General features: G+C 37.4%; 3 protein-coding genes across 9 annotated transcripts in view; 2 read left to right on the top strand and 1 right to left on the bottom strand.

Annotated features, from left to right (window-relative positions):
- The first annotated feature begins 4,033 nt into the window (after positions 1–4,033).
- LOC111457485 (protein NLP9-like) lies at positions 4,034–10,660 on the top strand. 4 transcript variants are annotated; one of them, XR_002712938.1, is made up of 6 exons: positions 4,034–5,780; positions 6,494–6,538; positions 6,769–7,497; positions 8,611–8,737; positions 9,048–10,196; positions 10,316–10,660. XR_002712938.1 is itself a non-coding variant. In XM_023099702.1 (6 exons), exons 1-6 carry the CDS (start codon positions 4,193–4,195, stop codon positions 10,109–10,111), a joined length of 2,772 nt encoding a protein of 923 aa, XP_022955470.1. In that variant the 5' UTR covers positions 4,034–4,192; the 3' UTR covers positions 10,112–10,660. The 4 variants fall into 4 exon arrangements, 3 of the variants coding, with proteins under 3 accessions (XP_022955470.1, XP_022955468.1, XP_022955469.1); XM_023099702.1 differs by having other exon boundaries at positions 4,034–4,217; positions 4,999–5,780; positions 9,048–10,660; XM_023099700.1 differs by having other exon boundaries at positions 9,048–10,660.
- Positions 10,661–11,442: 782 nt separating this feature from the next.
- LOC111457856 (peroxisomal membrane protein 13-like) lies at positions 11,443–15,366 on the top strand. 2 transcript variants are annotated; one of them, XM_023100271.1, is made up of 6 exons: positions 11,443–11,620; positions 12,283–12,525; positions 12,628–12,947; positions 13,361–13,453; positions 14,735–14,980; positions 15,095–15,366. In XM_023100271.1, exons 1-5 carry the CDS (start codon positions 11,596–11,598, stop codon positions 14,951–14,953), a joined length of 900 nt encoding a protein of 299 aa, XP_022956039.1. In that variant the 5' UTR covers positions 11,443–11,595; the 3' UTR covers positions 14,954–14,980; positions 15,095–15,366. The 2 variants fall into 2 exon arrangements, with proteins under 2 accessions (XP_022956039.1, XP_022956037.1); XM_023100269.1 differs by having other exon boundaries at positions 11,445–11,620; positions 15,058–15,366.
- Positions 15,367–16,619: 1,253 nt separating this feature from the next.
- LOC111457653 (uncharacterized GPI-anchored protein At1g61900-like) overlaps positions 16,620–19,467 on the bottom strand; it is a 5,043-nt gene continuing 2,195 nt past the window's right edge. For all 3 annotated transcript variants that reach the window (XM_023099984.1, XM_023099986.1, XM_023099985.1), the window contains 6 exons: positions 18,350–19,204; positions 17,644–17,889; positions 17,522–17,536; positions 17,066–17,206; positions 16,918–16,968; positions 16,620–16,835 (listed from right to left, as the gene is read on the bottom strand). In XM_023099984.1, coding sequence (XP_022955752.1) covers positions 16,747–16,835; positions 16,918–16,968; positions 17,066–17,206; positions 17,522–17,536; positions 17,644–17,889; positions 18,350–19,204 — 1,397 coding nt within the window. In that variant the 3' untranslated portion in view covers positions 16,620–16,746. The remainder of the gene's footprint in view (positions 16,836–16,917; positions 16,969–17,065; positions 17,207–17,521; positions 17,537–17,643; positions 17,890–18,349; positions 19,205–19,467) is intronic.

The raw sequence follows: 19,467 nt of genomic DNA, 5'->3' as shown, positions 1-19,467 counted from the left end.
AAGAAATCCCCTTTTTTTTCTTTTTTTTCTTTTTTTTTTCTTCTTTTTTTCTTTATTTCTTACTTTTATTATTTGTCATTTTATGTTCGTTTTTAATAGTTATTTGAGATATTTACAATTTTTGCATTATGGAATTTTATCTTCCTTGCTCAAAAGGATTCTCTCTCCCTTGTGAAATGTCTATTCTACCCCCCAATTTTGCCTCTTTCTTTACCTTTTTTTTCTTTTCTTTTCTTTTTTTAATTATGCTACATTAATTTTAAAAAATAAAAATTCAACATTAATAAAAAAAATATTAATAATTTATTTAAAAAATACTCTCCAACTTTACTCTTAAATTTTCAAAAATTACCAATAATACCTTAAACTTTTATAGAATAAATAAATAAATAAAAAGTTTTAAAAAAATTTAAATTTAAGAGTATTTTTAAAACTTTTAAAAAAATTCAAAATTATATATATATGTTTTTTTTTTTTTTTAATTTAAAACTCAGTGGATTTTTAATTTTTTAATAATGATTTTTGTCGTCAATTTTTATTAAAGTAGACTAAATCTTTTTTTATTAATATCATTGTTTTTTAAACCAATTTGCAGAATTTACTTTTTAAAAGTTTTTTATTATATCATTTTTTTAATTAAAAGAACATATCAATTATTGATGTACAATGCATGTATGGTCTATGGATAGAATAATGGGTCACATGAAACTTGTATTATATATATATATATGTATGTATATATATATACATTTATATGTCGATTAATATTTGTATATCAAATTATTTTGAAAATTGTATCCAAAATTGATCTATAATATAACACATAAGACCTTATGTATTTTTATTTATATGATAATTTTTAATTTATGCAAATAAATCACGAATCTAAATAATAATTACTCGTTAATTTAATTTCAATAATTGATTTGTTATAATTTTATTATTAGTTATAATTATAATGGATTTATTTTTAATTTGTTTTTATATGAATATGATAACAATTTAATTTATCAATTTGCTGGCATTAAATATTTAAAAGAATGTTTTGTGATTAATTAATCGAACGACCTTTTGGCTTTCTCAATATTAATAAAAAAAAAAGGCAGCTTCTCTCAGCCTGCTGTTTTTCCTCGAGCCGCCGACCGAGCTTTTCTCCTTTTTCGTTGACTAAGTGACTGTCGATGGTCGGGTTAAGAAGTTGTGTTGTTTTTTGAAAATGAATTCGATCGAGATGAGTGGACGGTAAATGAGAGTTAACACGAGACGTAATAGAAAGTTGGAGAATATAGTTAGAAGAGATGCAAGCAAACAAACTCAATCTCGACATGCGAGGTGGATGGTAAGATTCCATATTTGTTGGAGATTGTAAGATTACATGTCGATGGTCAGGTTAAGATTCCATATGCGAGGTGGATCATTATTTATAAAGGTGTGGAAATTTCTCCCTAAAATACGCGTTTTTAAAACATTGAGGGAAGTCTGAAAGGAAAAGTTGACAATATCTGTTGGCCGTGGACTAAAGTTGTTATAAATGCTCCAGTCCACATGGCGCTAAGTCCTTCAATCCTCTAAACTGGGGCACCCTGCTAACCTAACAATCCGCTATAAATAGGATTTTTTAAAATCGAATCGTGACCACAATAGAGGTTGTGACACCTAGAGGAGTACATGAATGAACTGAGGTCACATCCAAATGAGAGCGACCATTCTATATTAGGTGATCTCCTGTGCATTTTTATAGAATGCATGTGAGTGAGACATTCCGTGTTAAATGTCGAGACCATGTCGCACTGGATACAAGAAAACGTCGAGACCAAAGTGTTGAATTCGAATTCAAATAATTTATTAACAAAAAAACTAAAAATAATTGCGAGAATATTTTCAAGCCAAACCATGGAATCTTGGTGGGGAATCAAATCTGATATAGGAATCAAGATGGACGGCTGTGATTGTCCCAGTTCCTATTCCAATGATAATGAAACCCATGTTCGAAAACTATACAATAGAAGGCCCAATATCGGTATCTTATTTATTTTTTTTATTATATAGTTTGATATCTTCATATTTTTTTTATTATATAGTTTGATTCCATAGTCCACACGGTTTGCAAGCTTTCCCCACTCCCATATTTCTTGACTGATTATTTTCTAATCTAAATTATACAATAAGATCATATTCTTAGTCAATTTATATTGTATTTTATTTTTAATGGTTTGATTACCACATTTTAAAATCAAAATGGATCCACACCTAATTCGATTTTTCCGCTTTAATTTCGAGTGGGTTGGGATGACTAATTAATTTTAATTATTTAAGTAACCGAATTGTGTTTGACCGTCTAAAAATATCTTTCATATAATATGATTTTTTGTATTTAATATCATAAAATATTAGATTCCTCTTTTTAAAATATTTACAAAAATATTGATTTTTAAACTATGAACACCACGTCTTTATAATTCATATTATGACATGGTAATGTAATATGATTAAAAAAAATTATTTTTTTTTAAAGAAAATATTAACGCTGCTTTTAGAATTTTATGGGTATTTAAAAAATTTGAAGGACATTAATGAATTTTTTTCTAAATTTAATGGTATTATTGAAAGTAGAACAAGAGAGGTCAACTGTAGTGGAAGCCAAACGACTATGTGATCGATCTAAAGAACCATTGCCAATCAGCCAAAGCAACTCCTTAAAATCAGTGAGTATCCCGATGGATTGAGAAACCCGGGCAACCACTCCCTATGTGTTAATCGATATCGCTTCCAAGGCTCCGACACCCAACGGAGCTGGAGAGGCTTAACGTGATATGAGAAGTGTTAATTCTCTTCTCCCCTCTTAATAAAACATACTAAATGAATTGAATTAGATTCTTTTGCTCTCGTGCCCAATTTTTAACACTCTCCAACAAAAATATTCCATAGAAAAATTCCTTATCCTTTAGAAAAGTAAAAAAATAAACTTGATTGTTTGAACGAACACGCTTGTATGGTTAATACCTAAGTTTAAATTTTTCAGGACTCACGAGATAAATTCGAATAATTTTTATTCCGTTGAAGATCTAAACCCAACTCATATGACACAAACATGACGTTTATACTTTTTTTTTCCGCTAAAATGAATTTATGTTAATATTTATTAAATGCATGGACAATTATTCAAATCATGATAATTACGGTTAATTTAGCGACTAAACTATTATAAATTTGAAAAAAAAAAAAACCTAAAATTATAGAGAAATAATTTTGGATTTTTTTATTATAAAAAATAAAATAATAATAATAAGTTTTTTTATGACGTCAGATATGGGAATGGGAGTTTCCCGTTTGGGAATTGGAATGAGATCCCTTTCTCACTGAATCTTAATCGAAATCCACTTCCACGTGTCACCACGCTGCTCTCCACATTTCCTCTTCGCTAAATTACTCTTTTACCCTCTTTTATTTTGTCTAAAAAAATTTAAATTTTTAAAATTTTCAATAATACTGAAAAAATGTCTTTAAATTTGGTAAAAACTAAAAAAAATCCTTACTCGAGCAAAAATATGTGTCAACTTTCAAAATTAATGTTAAAAGAAAATAATTTATAAGATGTTGATAGACGATTTTGTCCATATATTGACGTAAATTTTTTAAAAAATGGACGGACTATTCACAGTTCATAGATTATCTGTATCTAATCCTCCTACTGTACACATTTGTAGGGATTAATGCGTGAAATCACGATCCACAAACGTATGTATAGGACTCTTTACTCATGAATGAAGATCATGGAAAACATAGCACGTCACATGAGCGGAATGAAGTTTCGAACCCTACTGCACGACGACGCCTTGTGAGCGGAGAAAGCGTGAATGCACTATAAAGTTATGATTAAGAAATGGGACGGTAGAATTAATATAAATATGTACGTTAAAAAATATATTTAAAAAAAAATTAAAGAAAAGTAAGTCGAGGACAAAGTTGTAATTTCAAGGTGCATTGGGCATTCCACAATTTGGATGGATCAAGAAAAAGGAGGTGAAAAGAAAGCTGAAAGCAAAAGCTTCCAATATTTACTTTCCCAATTTTCTCTCTCTGATTCTGAGTCTCTGCAAATCCTTTGCTTCTATTGCTCAAAAAGGTTCTTTTCTTCACTGTTTCCACCTGAAAGAAGAAAAGCTTGAGAATTTCTCCAAAAGCAGCTTCAATGGCGACAAACCTTTCTATTTCAGGTAACCCAATTCCAACACATTCGCTCTGATCCAAACATTCCACGCCGCAATGTCTCTTTTAGGGTTTTTTTGGGTTTCCCCTTTTATGGAGGAGAAGTCCTTCTCTCTCTTTCTCAATCCCCATCCCTATCTCTAATTCCTGGAATTCTGTGAATTTCTGCTGAGATTGCTAGGGTTTCAGTGATTTCTCAGACGGTAACTGACTCTGCGCTATTTCTTCTTCGATTACTCTTAACTCACACCTTTGGCTGCCTTCGTCAGTGATTTGCGGTAGCATCCGTCATTTTTTGGGTACTCCGATGTTGAATTTAGTTCCCCTTTTCCTGGAATTTTGTTGACTTAAGATAAGGGTGGTGTTTTGCGGTGGAACCCTGGTCCTTCGATTTAGCTCGATTTTGTTGGTATTTGGGGAATCTTTGGAGAAGTATAGTTTTGTAGTTATGTGCGTGGGGTTAATCTATCAGAACTTGTGGGGGGATATAAATGGATGTTTTTCTCAACTTTGTAATGGCGGAGAAGGATAGTAAGCTTAGGAGTATTTGTTTTGGGCGCTGTCGGTGGATGGAATTATAGCATCAATTGCTATTTGATTTCTGAGATTGTTGTTGATTATTCAATATGGAAAACCCCTTTCCATCCAAGGAGGAAGGGATGGGGTATTGGGGGCCCTCCAGAACTCAGGCCGATGCTCTGACTTTTACTGACGCTGGAATGAGGATTCCTAGTCCTGAAGATGTGCTCCACAGCATCTCAGAGCTGATGAGTTTTGATACTTATGCAGGATGGGGCAACAACTGTGCAGTAATGGATCCGGTTTTCACCTCTTGTGGAATTTCGTCGATTCCGCCAACGAGTACTTGCCCTTCTATGGAGGGCTCGACTTTCCCAGAAGGGGGGAGCCATGAAATCCTTCCTCTGAATGAACTTGGTGGAGCTTCCATTTCCATGGCGAATTCTTTTACCTGTGGAGATGAGGTTACGTTTCAGCAGCCAGATACTGAATTTGGGGTATCTGATGTTTCGGACAACACAAATGAATCAGGTTCGAATTCAAATAACGTCCAAGACATGGATAGTTGTTTGATTTCTAGGCCGCTTGGTTGGTCCCTTGATGAGAGAATGCTGAGGGCATTGTCCTTGTTTAAAGAGTCTTCACCTGGAGGTATTTTGGCTCAAGTCTGGGTGCCTATGAAGCATGGAAACCAATTCTACCTGAGCACCACCGATCAGCCGTATTTGCTCGATCAAATGCTCACTGGGTACCGTGAAGTATCGAGGTGGTATACATTCTCTGCAGAAGGGAAACTGGGTTCTCTCCTTGGACTTCCTGGTCGTGTTTTCAATTCCAAAATTCCAGAATGGACATCAAATGTTAGATATTACAGTGACGCTGAGTATCTGAGAATGGAACACGCAATCGGTCATGAGGTTTATGGATCAATTGCCTTACCAATATTCAGTAATGAACTTGAAAGGTCATGCTGTGCCGTACTTGAAGTTGTTACTACAAAGGAGAAGCCCAATTTTGATGCAGAGATTGACATTGTTTCCCGAGCGCTGGAGGTTAGTTCTTCACATTCAATCAAATACTATAACTTACCTGATATGCGATAGTCACAAATAATTGTTTCTGATTACTTGAAGCTAACTTCTTGGGGATCAATTCTTATTTAAAAAAAACCTTCTTGGTGGTGAAGAGTATGAAGTACAATGCACCATCCTTTCTATTAAATTGAAGGGAATTGACAGATTTTTTGGTTTCTGATTATTCAATTTGGGGTTTGACCTCCATCCAGCATGAAACTTAGAACTGTTTTTTTGCTATTTTTTGGCTTATATTTTTAAAAAAATTATAAATTTATAAACTTCATTAATAAATATCATGTGAACCTTGAGGTAGTGTTTCAAGTTTTTATCACGTGGTTTCTTTTCGTTTCTTCTTGTTCTTTTTTATGACGAAGTTTTCTACCGCTAGGTAAGGTAATATTTTCCTTTGTCATCTTAAAGTTTATACGGACGCATATCATGCCAATATGCATAAGCATTTCAGTAAGGATAGGTATGAGAGCTCGTTGATAAGTACATGACATGTTTCTCTAAAGGTTGAACATGATTATAATCTGTAACTAATTCATTCAGTTCGAACAACTCATCTTCTATGGAATTTTCTGTTGTCTAGCGATACTTTTCTAGCAGTCCACTTTTCTGAGTTTTTGAGTAATTATATCATAGGGATTTATTGTTGCTGATATTTTTTTGGACCATGATTGTTGCAGATTGTTAGCTTGAGAACTATTGCACCGCCTCGACTATATCCTCAGGTAATATTGGCTGCAATATATGTTAGTTTTTTCTGCAGTTTCCTTTTAGTAGTATGTAGATACTCTCAAGTGAAAAGGTTCCCTTATTGTTGGAAAAAGGTGATAACATTGGTGGTCATAGAAAAAAAAAAGGAAAGATTTCTACTTATATTGTTTTATTTCTTTTCAATTATAGTTTTAACATCTGCACCTTTACATCTTTAGTGATATCAATGGAATATTTGTTACAGTGTTTGAAGCAGAACCAGAGATCTGTATTAGCAGAGATAACAGATGTGCTACGCGCTGTATGTCATGCACATAGGCTACCTCTGGCACTCACCTGGATTCCTTGCTGTTATACCTTGCAAGCTGTTGATGAGGCTGCTAGAGTTCGTGTGAAGGAGAACGACGTCAGCCCAAAGGGGAAATCTGTATTATGCATTGAGGAAACAGCGTGTTATGTGAATGACAAAGCAACTCAAGGATTTGTGCATGCGTGTATGGAACATCATCTTGAAGAAGGACAAGGGATAGTTGGGAAAGCTCTTCAATCTAATCATCCCTTCTTTTATCCTGACGTGAAGGCATATAATATTAATGAGTATCCGCTGGTCCATCATGCACGCAAGTTTGGTTTGAATGCTGCCGTTGCAATCAGGCTGAGAAGCACATACACTGGTGCTGATGATTATATACTCGAATTCTTTCTACCTGTCAATATGAAAGGAAGCTCAGAACAGCAACTTTTATTGAACAATCTCTCTGGTACCATGCAAAGAATGTGCCGGAGCTTGAGAACAGTTTCAAAGGACGAATTATTGGGGGCCAAGGATCCTGATGCTGGATTCCAGAGTGGAATGGTTGGTAAGTCTGCAACTACGTCCAGGAGAAACTCACAGTCTACGGTTACAGACAGTGAAACAAGGGTATCTAACTCAATAAATGATGGAACTAAAGCGGAATGCCCTAAGAAGCAGGTTATTTTATTTCTGTGATCCTGTTTGTTGTTCTATCGTTCTATTTATTTCATTTCATTTCATTTTTTATTTTTTCCATGTTCTATTGTTTCCTTTGTTGGTGCCATTTTGCCTTTTGTTTATTAATCATCTCATTTTAACATCTCAATCTTTCATTTTTAAGGTCATTGTTTGTTTAATTGCACAAAAAATATCTGAAATCGCCTTTACTTAACAATGAAACAATTTGCAACAGCTAGGGTCTCCCTAGTTCTGTTAAGGCCATTTTAGGGATTGGACCCAGTTTCGATGATTGATCGTGATTAATGTAGATATATGGCTGGTGTTAAATAGAAAATGTAGATATTTGGGGGCGTTCAATGGAAAACGTTGCATCAGACAGTCTGATTGTACGTATAATTTGGACCTATCAAGAAACGTCTGTTTAATTATTACACTAATCCTATACAAAAGGATGAAGGTGTATATCTGTTACAGTAAAATTATCTGCTGTGTACATCCTTGAATGTCTAGACCATCCCTAGCTGTTTGATATTCTCTGTGGTTAGGTGCCTTGGGGGGGGAAGAGGTGCGGGGTTTTCGGTTGAGGAGGAGAACGAAGCATTCTTTATAAGGGTGTGGAAAACTCTCTCTAGCATACGTGTTTTAAAGACCTTGAGGGGAAGCCCGAAAGGGAAAGCTCAAAGAGGACAATATCTACTAGATGTGGGCTTGGGCCGTTACCGAGCTTTGATCACTCATTTTCCTGGCCACCTATCCATGACCACCCGTTTGTTCTTAGATTGTTTTTAGTATAACTGTTCCTGTACTTAATTTAGAGTATAGGAAGGTGGTAAGCTGAAGAGGCACAAAAGACTGATTTTGAAATGGATGGCATTGTCTGGATAGGAATGTATTATAAGGCTGCTGCATCCCCCTTTACTTTGAAGTGGCAGATGGGCATTGAATTTCAAATTTGTTGTGTCTCCCACATTGCGTGGTGCATTTTCCATTTCGACTATTGAACCGTATAATTTAATTTACGGGTGAAATTTTCTGCGCCTTTTTCCTTGGTGCACATTTACAAACGGGTAACGGATTTATCTTTAACAGTTTCTTATGCATCTTATCCAGCAGACGACTAATGGTACACGGAGGCAGGCGGACAAAAAACGTAGCACAGCTGAAAAAAACGTGAGCTTTAGCGTTCTTCAGCAATATTTTTCTGGGAGTCTCAAGGATGCAGCGAAGAGCATTGGTGGTGAGCCTGCAGATTCTTTCTTTCAGTTTTTGTTTCATTAATAACTCGTAGTATAGAAAAAAAAGACTAAAAATCAATGACCAATAAACACTGGACGACCGAACAGAACTAAAAAAAATGACCCCAGCTATTGTGATCGAGGACGATGGGTACTTGCTAACAACATTAGAATGTTGCAGTATGAACTAGAGATGAAAATCTATTAACCTTTAACATCCTCTCATGACTTGCATAGATCAAAATATTTATAAGAAATATTTCAAGTATGTTCGTTCTAAAATGGATTATACATTTTCAATGGCTTTTACAGTTTGCCCAACAACCCTGAAAAGAATATGCAGACAACATGGGATTCTGAGGTGGCCTTCCCGTAAAATAAACAAGGTAAACCGTTCGTTGGGGAAAATACAGACGGTTCTCGATTCTGTGAAGGGGGTGGAGTGTAGACTGAAGTTTGATCCAACTACAGGGGGTCTTATGGCAGCCGGTTCTCTTATTCCAGAGCTTAATGGGCAGAACAGTCCTCTCTTCTCTGATAACAATCCATCTATAATAAACCTCGAGCCGTTACCTCGGGATGTAAATTCAGTTCCTCCTATCCCTTTCGATAGTCAGAACCCCCCCGTGAAGTTGGAAATGGACGACCAAAGAAACTCGTCGAGGAGTCTTCTTATTCCTGAGAAGGAACCCAGTGTTTGCCAGCTTGATTGTAGTGAAGGTTCAAAGTCCACTGGGTTAGATGCTGCATCATGCCAGCTTTCTGGCCTGGATGTGATGGATTGGGATGTCCCAGGGAATGCCGCAGGTAGTGTTACGGCTAGAAAAGGCAACGGATTGGATTTTGTTGAGAATAATTTGAGGTCATGCTCTTTTGGGGCTGCCAACGGGGTGGGAACCATGTGGGAAGGCAGCGATGGAATGAATGAACATTACCAGCCAACTACTTCAAGCATGACGGACTCATCGAATGGCTCTGGCTTATTGATCCACGGGAGTTCGTCCAGCGGTCAGAGCGTCGAGGAGAGGAAGCATTTGCAAGAAAAAACTAGCTGTGTTGACAGTGATTCAAAGATCGTTGTAAAAGCTTCATACAAAGAAGACACGGTTCGATTCAAGTTTGATCCGTCTTTAGGATATCTCCAGCTCTATGAAGAAGTTGGCAAGAGATTCAAATTAAACCAGGGGACATTCCAGCTCAAATACCTCGATGACGAAAAAGAATGGGTGATGCTAGTTAGCAATTCAGACATGCAGGAATGTCTTGAGGTGATGGACGAGATCGGCACCAGAAACGTGAAGTTTCTCGTACGCGATATCACATGTGCCGTGGGCAGTTCTGGCAGCAGTAGCTGCTACCTATCTGGAGGTTCATGAAAAGCATTTGATACCTCCACAGTTCGATAAAGACTCGACCATTGTTTCTACAGTATTTCCATCAACAAGTTGCTGAGAAAGGAAGGTCAATCATGCCGCTGCACTCAAAACCATCACGGTTCTCAATCGGGAACCGATACATAGAAAGTATCTTCATATACATCCTTTCTCTTCCACACTTTTTGATCTCTTCTCTGTTTTCAGGCCTCTCAAGGTTCTGAAAGTTGAAAGCACTCCAACGTTTGGGTCGAGTCAAGGTGAGCTCACGGACTCATACCGAATTAGAATCACGGCCGTTCACTCGTAAGTCGAACAGCTTTGTAGATGAAGAATTAGGAAGCATCCTGTTTCAAAATGGCTATATCTTGTAATCATGTTTGCATTACATTAGTGAAGAGGTGATAGAAATTAGTTTATATCCAATGTGATTATTTTTTTGGTGTAATGTAAGTTCTAAATAAAGTTTGGAATTGGTAGCTGTGGTATCTGGACAAGGAAAATAATGTAAAAATTGTTCATCTTGGTGAGCAGATTTGACTGATTCTTGCCGATCATTCTTCGTTAATCGGTACCCTAATTGTCATGTTCAATTACTAATGAATGAGGGGGACATAAAAGAGACAATCTTCCTAGCTGTTACCTCCTGGTTTCTTGGAGTTTTCCTTGGTAGTACAGGGGATCCTTCATGCTTTCTACTTTCAAGCAGCTGGTCAAAACAAAACAAAACAAAAAGGACAGAAGTGTCATTTCACTTCTTTAATATAAAGTTCTCGTATTCGAATCTCAATTGAGCTGGATGTGGTGTATCATAAGGGATTTGCCTTTCCTATTGATTTCGAATTTAGGACGGGCTTTTGGAGTTAGCCCTCATGGAATCACGGCTCTTTGTCCCGGCTATTTCTACATGACATTGCTTCATCGGATTTTCGCGCAATTTCCCAGTGCCTCCCGTAGGAGTTTGGGGTATGACGCATTATTTAATAATGTTCTCGCTTTAAGATTTTTGTTTGATAAATTTATGCGCGTTTCTTTTTAATGTTTTTACGAGGGTTATTTATTTATTTTTAAATAATTAAATTCTTAAATCAATTTTTTTAGTTATCAAAATTTGCTTCTTTTTTTTTCACAACTAAATGGTTATTAGATATCTAAAAAATTTAAAATTTCTTATGTATATTTTATTGTTTTCCAAATTATTTTTACATAATTTTAAAAATGCTTTCTAAAAAATGAGATACAAAAATGAAAATATTTGTTGCAAAATTTTGAAATAATTGAATCTTCCGAACTTAAAAAAGGAAAAAAACAAAAAAAAAGATTAGAAAAAGAGGGAATTCGGAGGATGAGACCGACTTGGAATTGGATATGGATCCTTCTCAGCAACAAAAATTGCCCATAAGCTGACATTTTTTCCTTTTTTGCTGTTCCAGACCCCTTGAGAGAAGATCTCTCCCCGTTTCTGATGCAATTTCTCACCGATTTCTATGGATTCTAAGCCTCAGCCTGCAGGTTTGCGAGATTCATCCCTATCTCCCTCCTTTTTTTTTTGTTCCCATCATTACCATTATTGGAGTCTTTGAGGTCGGCTTGTGGTTATTGTTTTCTCTGCTTGGACTCTTGATTTCTTGTGGATTATATATTGGGTCTTGGAATTTGATGGATTTTCTTTGGCTAATTGGGTTCACGAAAGAGAGTTCAGCGTTTTAATCGCATACCCTTTTGTTCTTGGGTGATAAAACTCTCGTTTAGATTGTGTTTTCGCTGCTTCTCTTTGTTTGTATTAGGTTTGTATTTTCTTGTTGGTTTAAAATCCGAAAAGTTGAGTGGTGTGACCAATCTTGTATCCAGTTTAGCGTTCTTGAAGGTGTCTGGTTTTGTGATATGTGGGTGCACTGTTTTGATCTTTGCGCTGCATTGATTTCAATGGATGAATGAATTAGGTTGTGCTAGATTGTGTTCATACCGTTGGCTCTGTAAACAGATGAGATTGGATGAACTGTTGATGGATTTCTAGTGTTTATGTAGACGATTCCGCCTCGGCTTAATGTTCAAGATTATGATATGAATCAATCAACACGCTAAGGGACGGGGGGAAATTATCTTGGTCTGTAATGGGAGCTGTTTCGCTTATCAGTTAATTTTGTTTTATACCGTTCTTTTGATTATTGCAGCTTCTAATCCTCCCCCGAAACCCTGGGAACGAGTAGGGGGATCATCAGGTCCAGCACCTTTTAGACCCCCATCAGCTGGCAATACAAGCGACGTTGTAGAGGCTTCGGGGACTGCAAAACCTGGGGAAATTGTTTCTAGTTCTGATAGTACTGCTGCTATTAATAGGAACTCACTTGGCAGGCCTGTTCCAACAAGGCCTTGGGAGCAAAACTATGGGAATACCAGCTATGGAGGAGGAGGAGGTTATGATTTAAATTTTTTCGCCTCTTTGCTACTGATGTTTGCTTTCCCATGTGATATTCTTCCTCGGAAGCTGAGGTTATATCGTGTTTTTGTTAATGCAGCTTATGGTTCAACTATGAATAATTCTCTCTACGGTTCTGGAATGTATGGTTCGTCTTCTTATGGTGGAGGAATGTATGGTGGTGGAATGTATGGAAACAACAGCATGTATAGAGGAGGTTATGGTGGGCTTTATGGATCTTCTGGTATGTACGGAAGTGGCGGTATGTATGGAGGTGGAATGTATAACAGTGGCGGCCTTGGAGGTCCGATGGGTGGCTATGGAATGGGGATGGGTGGTCCTTATGGTGGTCAAGATCCAAATGACCCGTACGGTCCTCCCTCATCTCCTCCAGGATTTTGGATGTCATTTCTGCGAGTGGTACGTGATTTACTTCTCTCTGTTATCGTCACCATTATTCATCCATTTTTGGTTGTTCTGATGTTTATTACCTTCGTATGTTCGTTTTTGTCAAGTTGACAGAATGCTTAGTTTCAAACGAAGCCATGGATCGTTTTTGTACACGGCAATACTGTTTTTCCAAATATGATTTTCTTATAATTCTTCTGAAAGCGTTTATTTTTTACTAATTATTTCTTAACTTTTTTCGATGACTTGAAATGAAAATTTCTGTATATCCTCGCTTCTTCACGAGGATAATATGTATTTGAAATAAAGACGTTCCCATATTCTATAATCTGGTCCTTTTCTGGATGTATTTCATATTTCTGATTGCAAGTACCTGAGGTTCGTGTTTCGACTCCTGAAGTCTCGCCTTTTTTATTTCTGTGCAGATGCATGGTGTCGTGAACTTCTTTGGTCGAATATCTATTCTTATTGACCAGAACACACAGGCATTCCATATGTTCATGACTGCACTACTTCAGGTGTGCATGTGCCTTTTGACTTACTACCCTTACTTTATAAATGTTTTGTAGATTGTGCTGACTACCAACAAGAATGAATCATTTTTTTGTTCCTTGTAGAGAAAGAATGAATCCTATTTAAGGATCCACCAACTTAAAACGTAAAGATCATGATAGCAACATTAATGGTAGATGTTTCATCATGAAAGTGAAAACTGGAATTTAAATCTACAGTGATGGTAGATGTTCAAATTTCGAAGTCGAAACATGAAAGTCAAAACTGGTATTTAAGTCCACCCATAATAAAGAAAGATGGAACACAAGAAGCTGCAGTAGCAAGCCGTCTTATAGTTTCTAGTTTCTTGTGGTTGTCACACATAAAATGTGAGATCCTGCATCCGTTGGGGAGGAGAAAGAAGCATTCTTTATATAAGGGTGTGGAAACCTCTCCCTAGCTGACGCGTTTTAAAAACCTTGAGGGAAAACCCAAAAGGAAAAGCCCAAAGAGGACAATATCTGCTAGTGGTGGGCTTGGGCTGTTACAAATGGTATCAGAGCCAGACATTGGGGGATGTACTAGTGAGGAGACTGAGCCTCGAAGGGGGTGGACACGAGGCAGTGTGCTATCAAGGGGCACTAGGTCCCGAAGGGGGGTGGATTGGGAGTTCCACATCAATTGGAGAAGGGAACGAGTGCCAGCGTGGATGTTGGGCCCCGAAGGGGGGTGGATTGTGAGATCCCACATCGATTGGGGAGGAGAACGAAACATTTTTTATGAGGGTGTGAAAACATTTCTCTAGCAGATGCGTTTTAAAAACCTTGAGGGGAAGCCCGAAAGGAAAAATCCAAAGAGGACAATATCTGCTAGCGGTGTGCTTGGGCTGTTACATAAAAACCTTCTGGATATTACCATGTTGCGGATTACATGATTTTTCTTTTTCTTTTTTCCCTTCCAAGATCCGAAACAAGGCCCGAACAGAAGAAACACTGTGGTAGCTTAAGCTCTCTGGCTGCTGTCTTTCACGACACCGTTTTTTTTTTTTTTTTTTTTGGTTAAGGAACCTTTTTGCTTTGGATATCAAACTCAACATTTTATGAGATCAGTGGAATATAGCAAAGAGAGGGGGAAGAAAGCCACTTGCAAAAGGAGGCTGCAAGAAACCCCCTCCAATCAGCCAAAATGTCAGCAGTAGTGTAATTACTTGTAATTAGCTAGCTGCTACCTTGAGCTATAGATGGTGTAGATATATCAATTTTTCATAAAGAACTTAACATCTACTCCCTATTTTATTCCTGTGACAGCTTTTCGACCGCTCTGGTATGTTATATGGAGAGCTTGCTAGATTCGTCTTGAGACTGCTTGGGATTAAAACAAAACCTAGGAAGGTTCAAAATGTGGGTCCTGATGGGCTTCCTCTTCCTGGAGCCCCCCATCCTCATCAAGGCCAGAACTCGATCGAGGGACCGAAGGCCTCTCCTGATGTTCCGTGGGATAATGTTTGGGGGAATGGTTCCCAGTAAACGAACAGAGTTGCTTGATATTTGAAGGTAACTAAGCTTCATTTTTCTCCTTCCTCAAGGCTTTATAATTAGTAAATATCTTCAAGAAATTGCCATCTCTGCAGCTTTTCGATTATTACAATACATGGAAGATCTTAACAGGACAGAGAACTGAGGTGATCCCTAGCCTGTAATAGCAGGAAGATTCAGCAGAGATCCCTGCCTCTGCCATGGCTTCGGTTGCATTCTTCGTTCTTCGTTCTGGAGTCTGAGAAATACCATAATATGAAATTGTGAACTAAGCTGTCTTTGATCTGGAATACAAGTTAGTTTTACTGGTTCAGTTTAGCATTATTATTTGTGCGTGATGGATGATTGATGATGAATAAAACAGAGGAAAAAAAATGACTTGTGGAGAGTGAGCATGTTTGAAATCTCTTCTTTCCTCTTTAATTGACGTCTTATGATTAAATGTTTGTGTTTATTTTACACGTTTTGTTCTTCAAATTTCAATAATATGTTTATATACTAACCAAAATTATAAATAGTGACTAAAAATTATAAAAAAGAGAACTTATTTGATGTTCATAATCCATTTTAATGAGCTTAATGATATGTCGTGCCTGGTCTTATTGATATAATACATATGTAGAATTTTTTTGACACTTTGTCGAAAACAAACATGAATATATGTACAATAAGACTATGTCGAAAACAAACATGAATATATGTACAATAAGACTAGGCCAATTTGATTTTGCTTGAACCCAAATCTTGATTTTATGAAGAATCTCAAAAGGTCTCAACCTAAGTTAGGGGCAGCATGTCACTCGGCTCCTCGACGAACTTCTGTTGCAAAGGCGCCAATCCGTGACAACCCCACAACAAAGAGTGAAATGCCAAGCCCCTTCGTATCTATTCATCGCAATCCATTCTCCTTGCAAGGTAAGGTAATGCTGTGATTCTTGCTCAAAGAAAAACAGCATGGAGTTTCTCATTCAAGATCGCTTTGAGAGAACAAGTCTATCTTCGAGGGAGCTGATGTGTAACGGATCAAAGCAATCCTGCAAACTGAAACGACCCTCAGACAATGCAATAAATCACCGAGCCGTCCCCCCGAGAGTTAACACCCATATACACCTCCTCTAGTGCGTGCGTGTATATATATATCAGATATAGAGAGAGAGAGAGAGAGAGAGAGAGAGAGAGAGAGAGAGAGAGAGAGAGAGAGAGAGAGAGAGAGAGAGAGAGAGAGAGAGAGAGAGAGAGAGAGAGAGAGAGAGAGAGAGAGAGAGAGAGAGAGAGAGAGAGAGAGAGAGAGAGAGAGAGAGAGAGAGAGAGAGAGAGAGAGAGAGAGAGAGAGAGAGAGAGAGAGAGAGAGAGAGAGAGAGAGAGAGAGAGAGAGAGAGAGAGAGAGAGAGAGAGAGAGAGAGAGAGAGAGAGAGAGAGAGAGAGAGAGAGAGAGAGAGAGAGAGAGAGAGAGAGAGAGAGAGAGAGAGAGAGAGAGAGAGAGAGAGAGAGAGAGAGAGAGAGAGAGAGAGAGAGAGAGAGAGAGAGAGAGAGAGAGAGAGAGAGAGAGAGAGAGAGAGAGAGAGAGAGAGAGAGAGAGAGAGAGAGAGAGAGAGAGAGAGAGAGAGAGATAGAGAGAGAGAGAGAGAGAGAGAGAGAGAGAGAGAGAGAGAGAGTAAAAAAAAAAAAAAAGAGATACTACTATACAAAGACTGAAAATATACATACAAAAATCCACTGTGAAATTCCCGAAGATGGCTTACCCCCCAACTCCCACATAAGAACACCAAAGAACATCATCTCATCTAAAAATCTAACTCAGTACAAAAATGCAGTGACCATAATAAAAAAAAAAAAATGGGCATTGGGAAATCCAATCCTTCCTCTCGCTGGCCTGCAAATCAATATCATTTCACATCAACACAAACTCGACCATTGCTTCAAATGTAAGCCAACAAACAAAACACAAAACATACCACCATTGTTTCTCTTAGTCTCAGATGTTGGTAGAGCAGGCAATGACATCTCTGTGCAAATACAATACAAGGCAAAGACATCGTCAAACTTATCGACCAATCAAAATCTTACGTCGAAATTTTGTAAGTAACTTTTTCGATCAATTACCAGGGGCACAAAGAGACAACGACGAAATTGAGGACGATGAAGGCCATGGTGCTGCAATGTTATCGGTCAAATCACAAGTGAAACTAAAGCCTGTTGATTTGTCAAATATCAGATCTGAAGGCAGGCTCCGAAGAAGACATCCTAAAATTTGGAAAATAATGCAACTCAGAAATTTTCAACACATGTTTCTGTAATACTAATTCTTCATCGCTGAAAAAGAAAACGAAAAGACGATAGCAAGACTCCATTGAAATGCGTTGAACGACAATCTAAATTCTCCGACATTAAATTCTTTTTGTGTCTTTCAATCTCTCAAATGTTACTTGGAAATATCTTCCAAGTACCAACAAGTTGCACTAAACATTACTCATAGGTTCTTTGATAGAGGAAGATAGAGCAAGGATCAATCACTTGAATAAGAAGAAAAAAGCTTCGAAACGGAGAAGAAGAGCGAACCTTGCTGTCCATAGGCTGCATTTCGATTCCACGCAGATGCACATAAATAAATTGGAATGTTAGACAAGATGAAACAGTTACAACGGAGGAAAATCTGACTAACAATGCAGTAGCATTATTACCTTGAATGCTGAAATCTTTCAAGTCGACATCACACAGCTCATAAACATTCGTCATAACCCCACCTTTTCGCAACATGGATCCGAACATTGTTGCACAGATTATAGCTTGTTTATTGGTAATTAACATCTGCTTTTGGATCCCCGCAATGTAAGAATTCAATGACTTGCAGCATGCAGGACTCGGAGCAGCAACGTTGCGGCAATCTTTAATTACTTCTGAAGGCTGCTCAAAATCCAAAGGACAAGCTGCACAGACAACACTCATTTCAAGTTAGAAAGCATGGAGTAGGAATAAGGAAAGGTAAAAGGTAATAGTTCATAAGTTTGACAAGCACAGTCTGTTAGTAGGAAAGGGGAAGAAGACTGAGAAAAATGGTCAATCAGCTGAACCCAAAGACTCGTACGTCTTGCTTTATGGATGTCCGTTATAATTATTCAGGTTCGTGTTCTAATTAGGTTCTCTTTATTTTTCTTCTTTCCTTCAAGAAGACCTTAAGAACAATAAAAGGAATAATTGTGCAACCAAAATAATGTATCTAAAAGGTAACGAACGCTGTTCCCCAATTTAGTTTAACCACAAGAAATTCAAATCTTTGCTAAAACGGAATTCGCATACTTAAAAGTCGTATTTTGGTATGAATATTTATGTATAAGCACTCTAGTGAAGATATAAAGATCAAATAGAAAACACTGATAAGCATCAAACCTTTGTTAACTTTGCAGGAAGATAATATTCGAAATGCAGTGTTGGCAGCATCTGAGGAGAGTTTCCTGGAAATATATGAATAAACAACCCTTTTACAATCATTTATCGAGTCAATATGATTAGGCTGCGCTGCTACATTACTACTTGTATCAGTAGAAATTTGCCCTCCAGATATCTGAAGTGCAGCCTCCATGATAGCAGGCTGACATATTGGTCTACAACACTCCTTGAGAGGATCAACAGTATCACACGCATCCAATAATTTGCTTACGTTAACTAATTTTTCAAACGTCGCAACGTCTGTCACTGGACATGACCCGCCAGTGAGATTTGAAGATTTGACGGAGCAAAGAGAGGGTATTGTCTGATTAGCTCCTCTGCTGGCTAAGATACTAATGATATCTGAAAAACAATCATTAGCAACTGCCTCTTGCAGAACCAACTGTTCGGACGTTAAGCCGTAGAAACCCTGGAAGATATGGAGCAGGCTACTTAGCTGTGGACAGCAAATAGCATTCCCTACAAGTGCTGCCATAGGCTGAGAACAATCTGATGCTGTTTTGTCCATAACATTTGATATAACAGAAAAATTTACAGGGCATCTCCCCGTTAAAACTGGTTCATATCTGGTAGGAAAAGTTGGATACATTGGAGGTAGAGATTCATTTGGGTAAGGGTATTGTGGGATAACTGCAGGTGATATCTCTATGGGATCGAAGACCACACTACTAGGTGACTGAGCCTGCTCTCTCATGGGCAAAACTAGACGACGCTGAACCACCGTTGCTAAGGCAACTCCATCATGAAAACTGGATATGCAGATGACAAGCAATAGTAATCTGTGACACATGTTACCTGAAATAAGGTAACAACCAGCATTCAGTATTGCATACGCCACTATCCTGAAGAACATGCGTCAACATGAGATGGCATCATGAAAAATTTCGATTGCTTTTTGTAGTGCAATATCTTATTACCACAAAATGCATTTATAATCAAATAACAATTGATTGAATGATAAGTACTACAAAAAAAAAAAGGCTTAAGAAACTCCTTCAACTTTTCTCGTACTTTTTACTCTTTTTTTTTTTTTTTTTTTTTTTTTTTTTTTAAAAATT

The sequence above is a fragment of the Cucurbita moschata genome, unplaced genomic scaffold (assembly GCF_002738365.1).
Source record: "Cucurbita moschata cultivar Rifu unplaced genomic scaffold, Cmos_1.0 Cmo_Scf00020, whole genome shotgun sequence".
NCBI classification, from domain to species: domain Eukaryota; kingdom Viridiplantae; phylum Streptophyta; class Magnoliopsida; order Cucurbitales; family Cucurbitaceae; genus Cucurbita; species Cucurbita moschata.
This window is presented reverse-complemented; position numbering and strand designations above follow the sequence as displayed.

Bases quoted from the DNA above. Each gene is read 5' to 3' on its own strand.
- LOC111457485 (XM_023099700.1), top strand. From the start codon at position 4,836: ATGGAAAACCCCTTTCCATCCAAGGAGGAAGGGATGGGGTATTGGGGG. The intron at 5,781-6,493 runs GTTAGTTCTTCA...TGATTGTTGCAG, and splicing joins TTGTTTCCCGAGCGCTGGAG to ATTGTTAGCTTGAGAACTAT. The intron at 6,539-6,768 runs GTAATATTGGCT...TATTTGTTACAG, and splicing joins CGCCTCGACTATATCCTCAG to TGTTTGAAGCAGAACCAGAG.
- LOC111457856 (XM_023100271.1), top strand. From the start codon at position 11,596: ATGGATTCTAAGCCTCAGCCTGCAG. The intron at 11,621-12,282 runs GTTTGCGAGATT...TGATTATTGCAG, and splicing joins TTCTAAGCCTCAGCCTGCAG to CTTCTAATCCTCCCCCGAAA. The intron at 12,526-12,627 runs GTTATGATTTAA...TTGTTAATGCAG, and splicing joins CAGCTATGGAGGAGGAGGAG to CTTATGGTTCAACTATGAAT.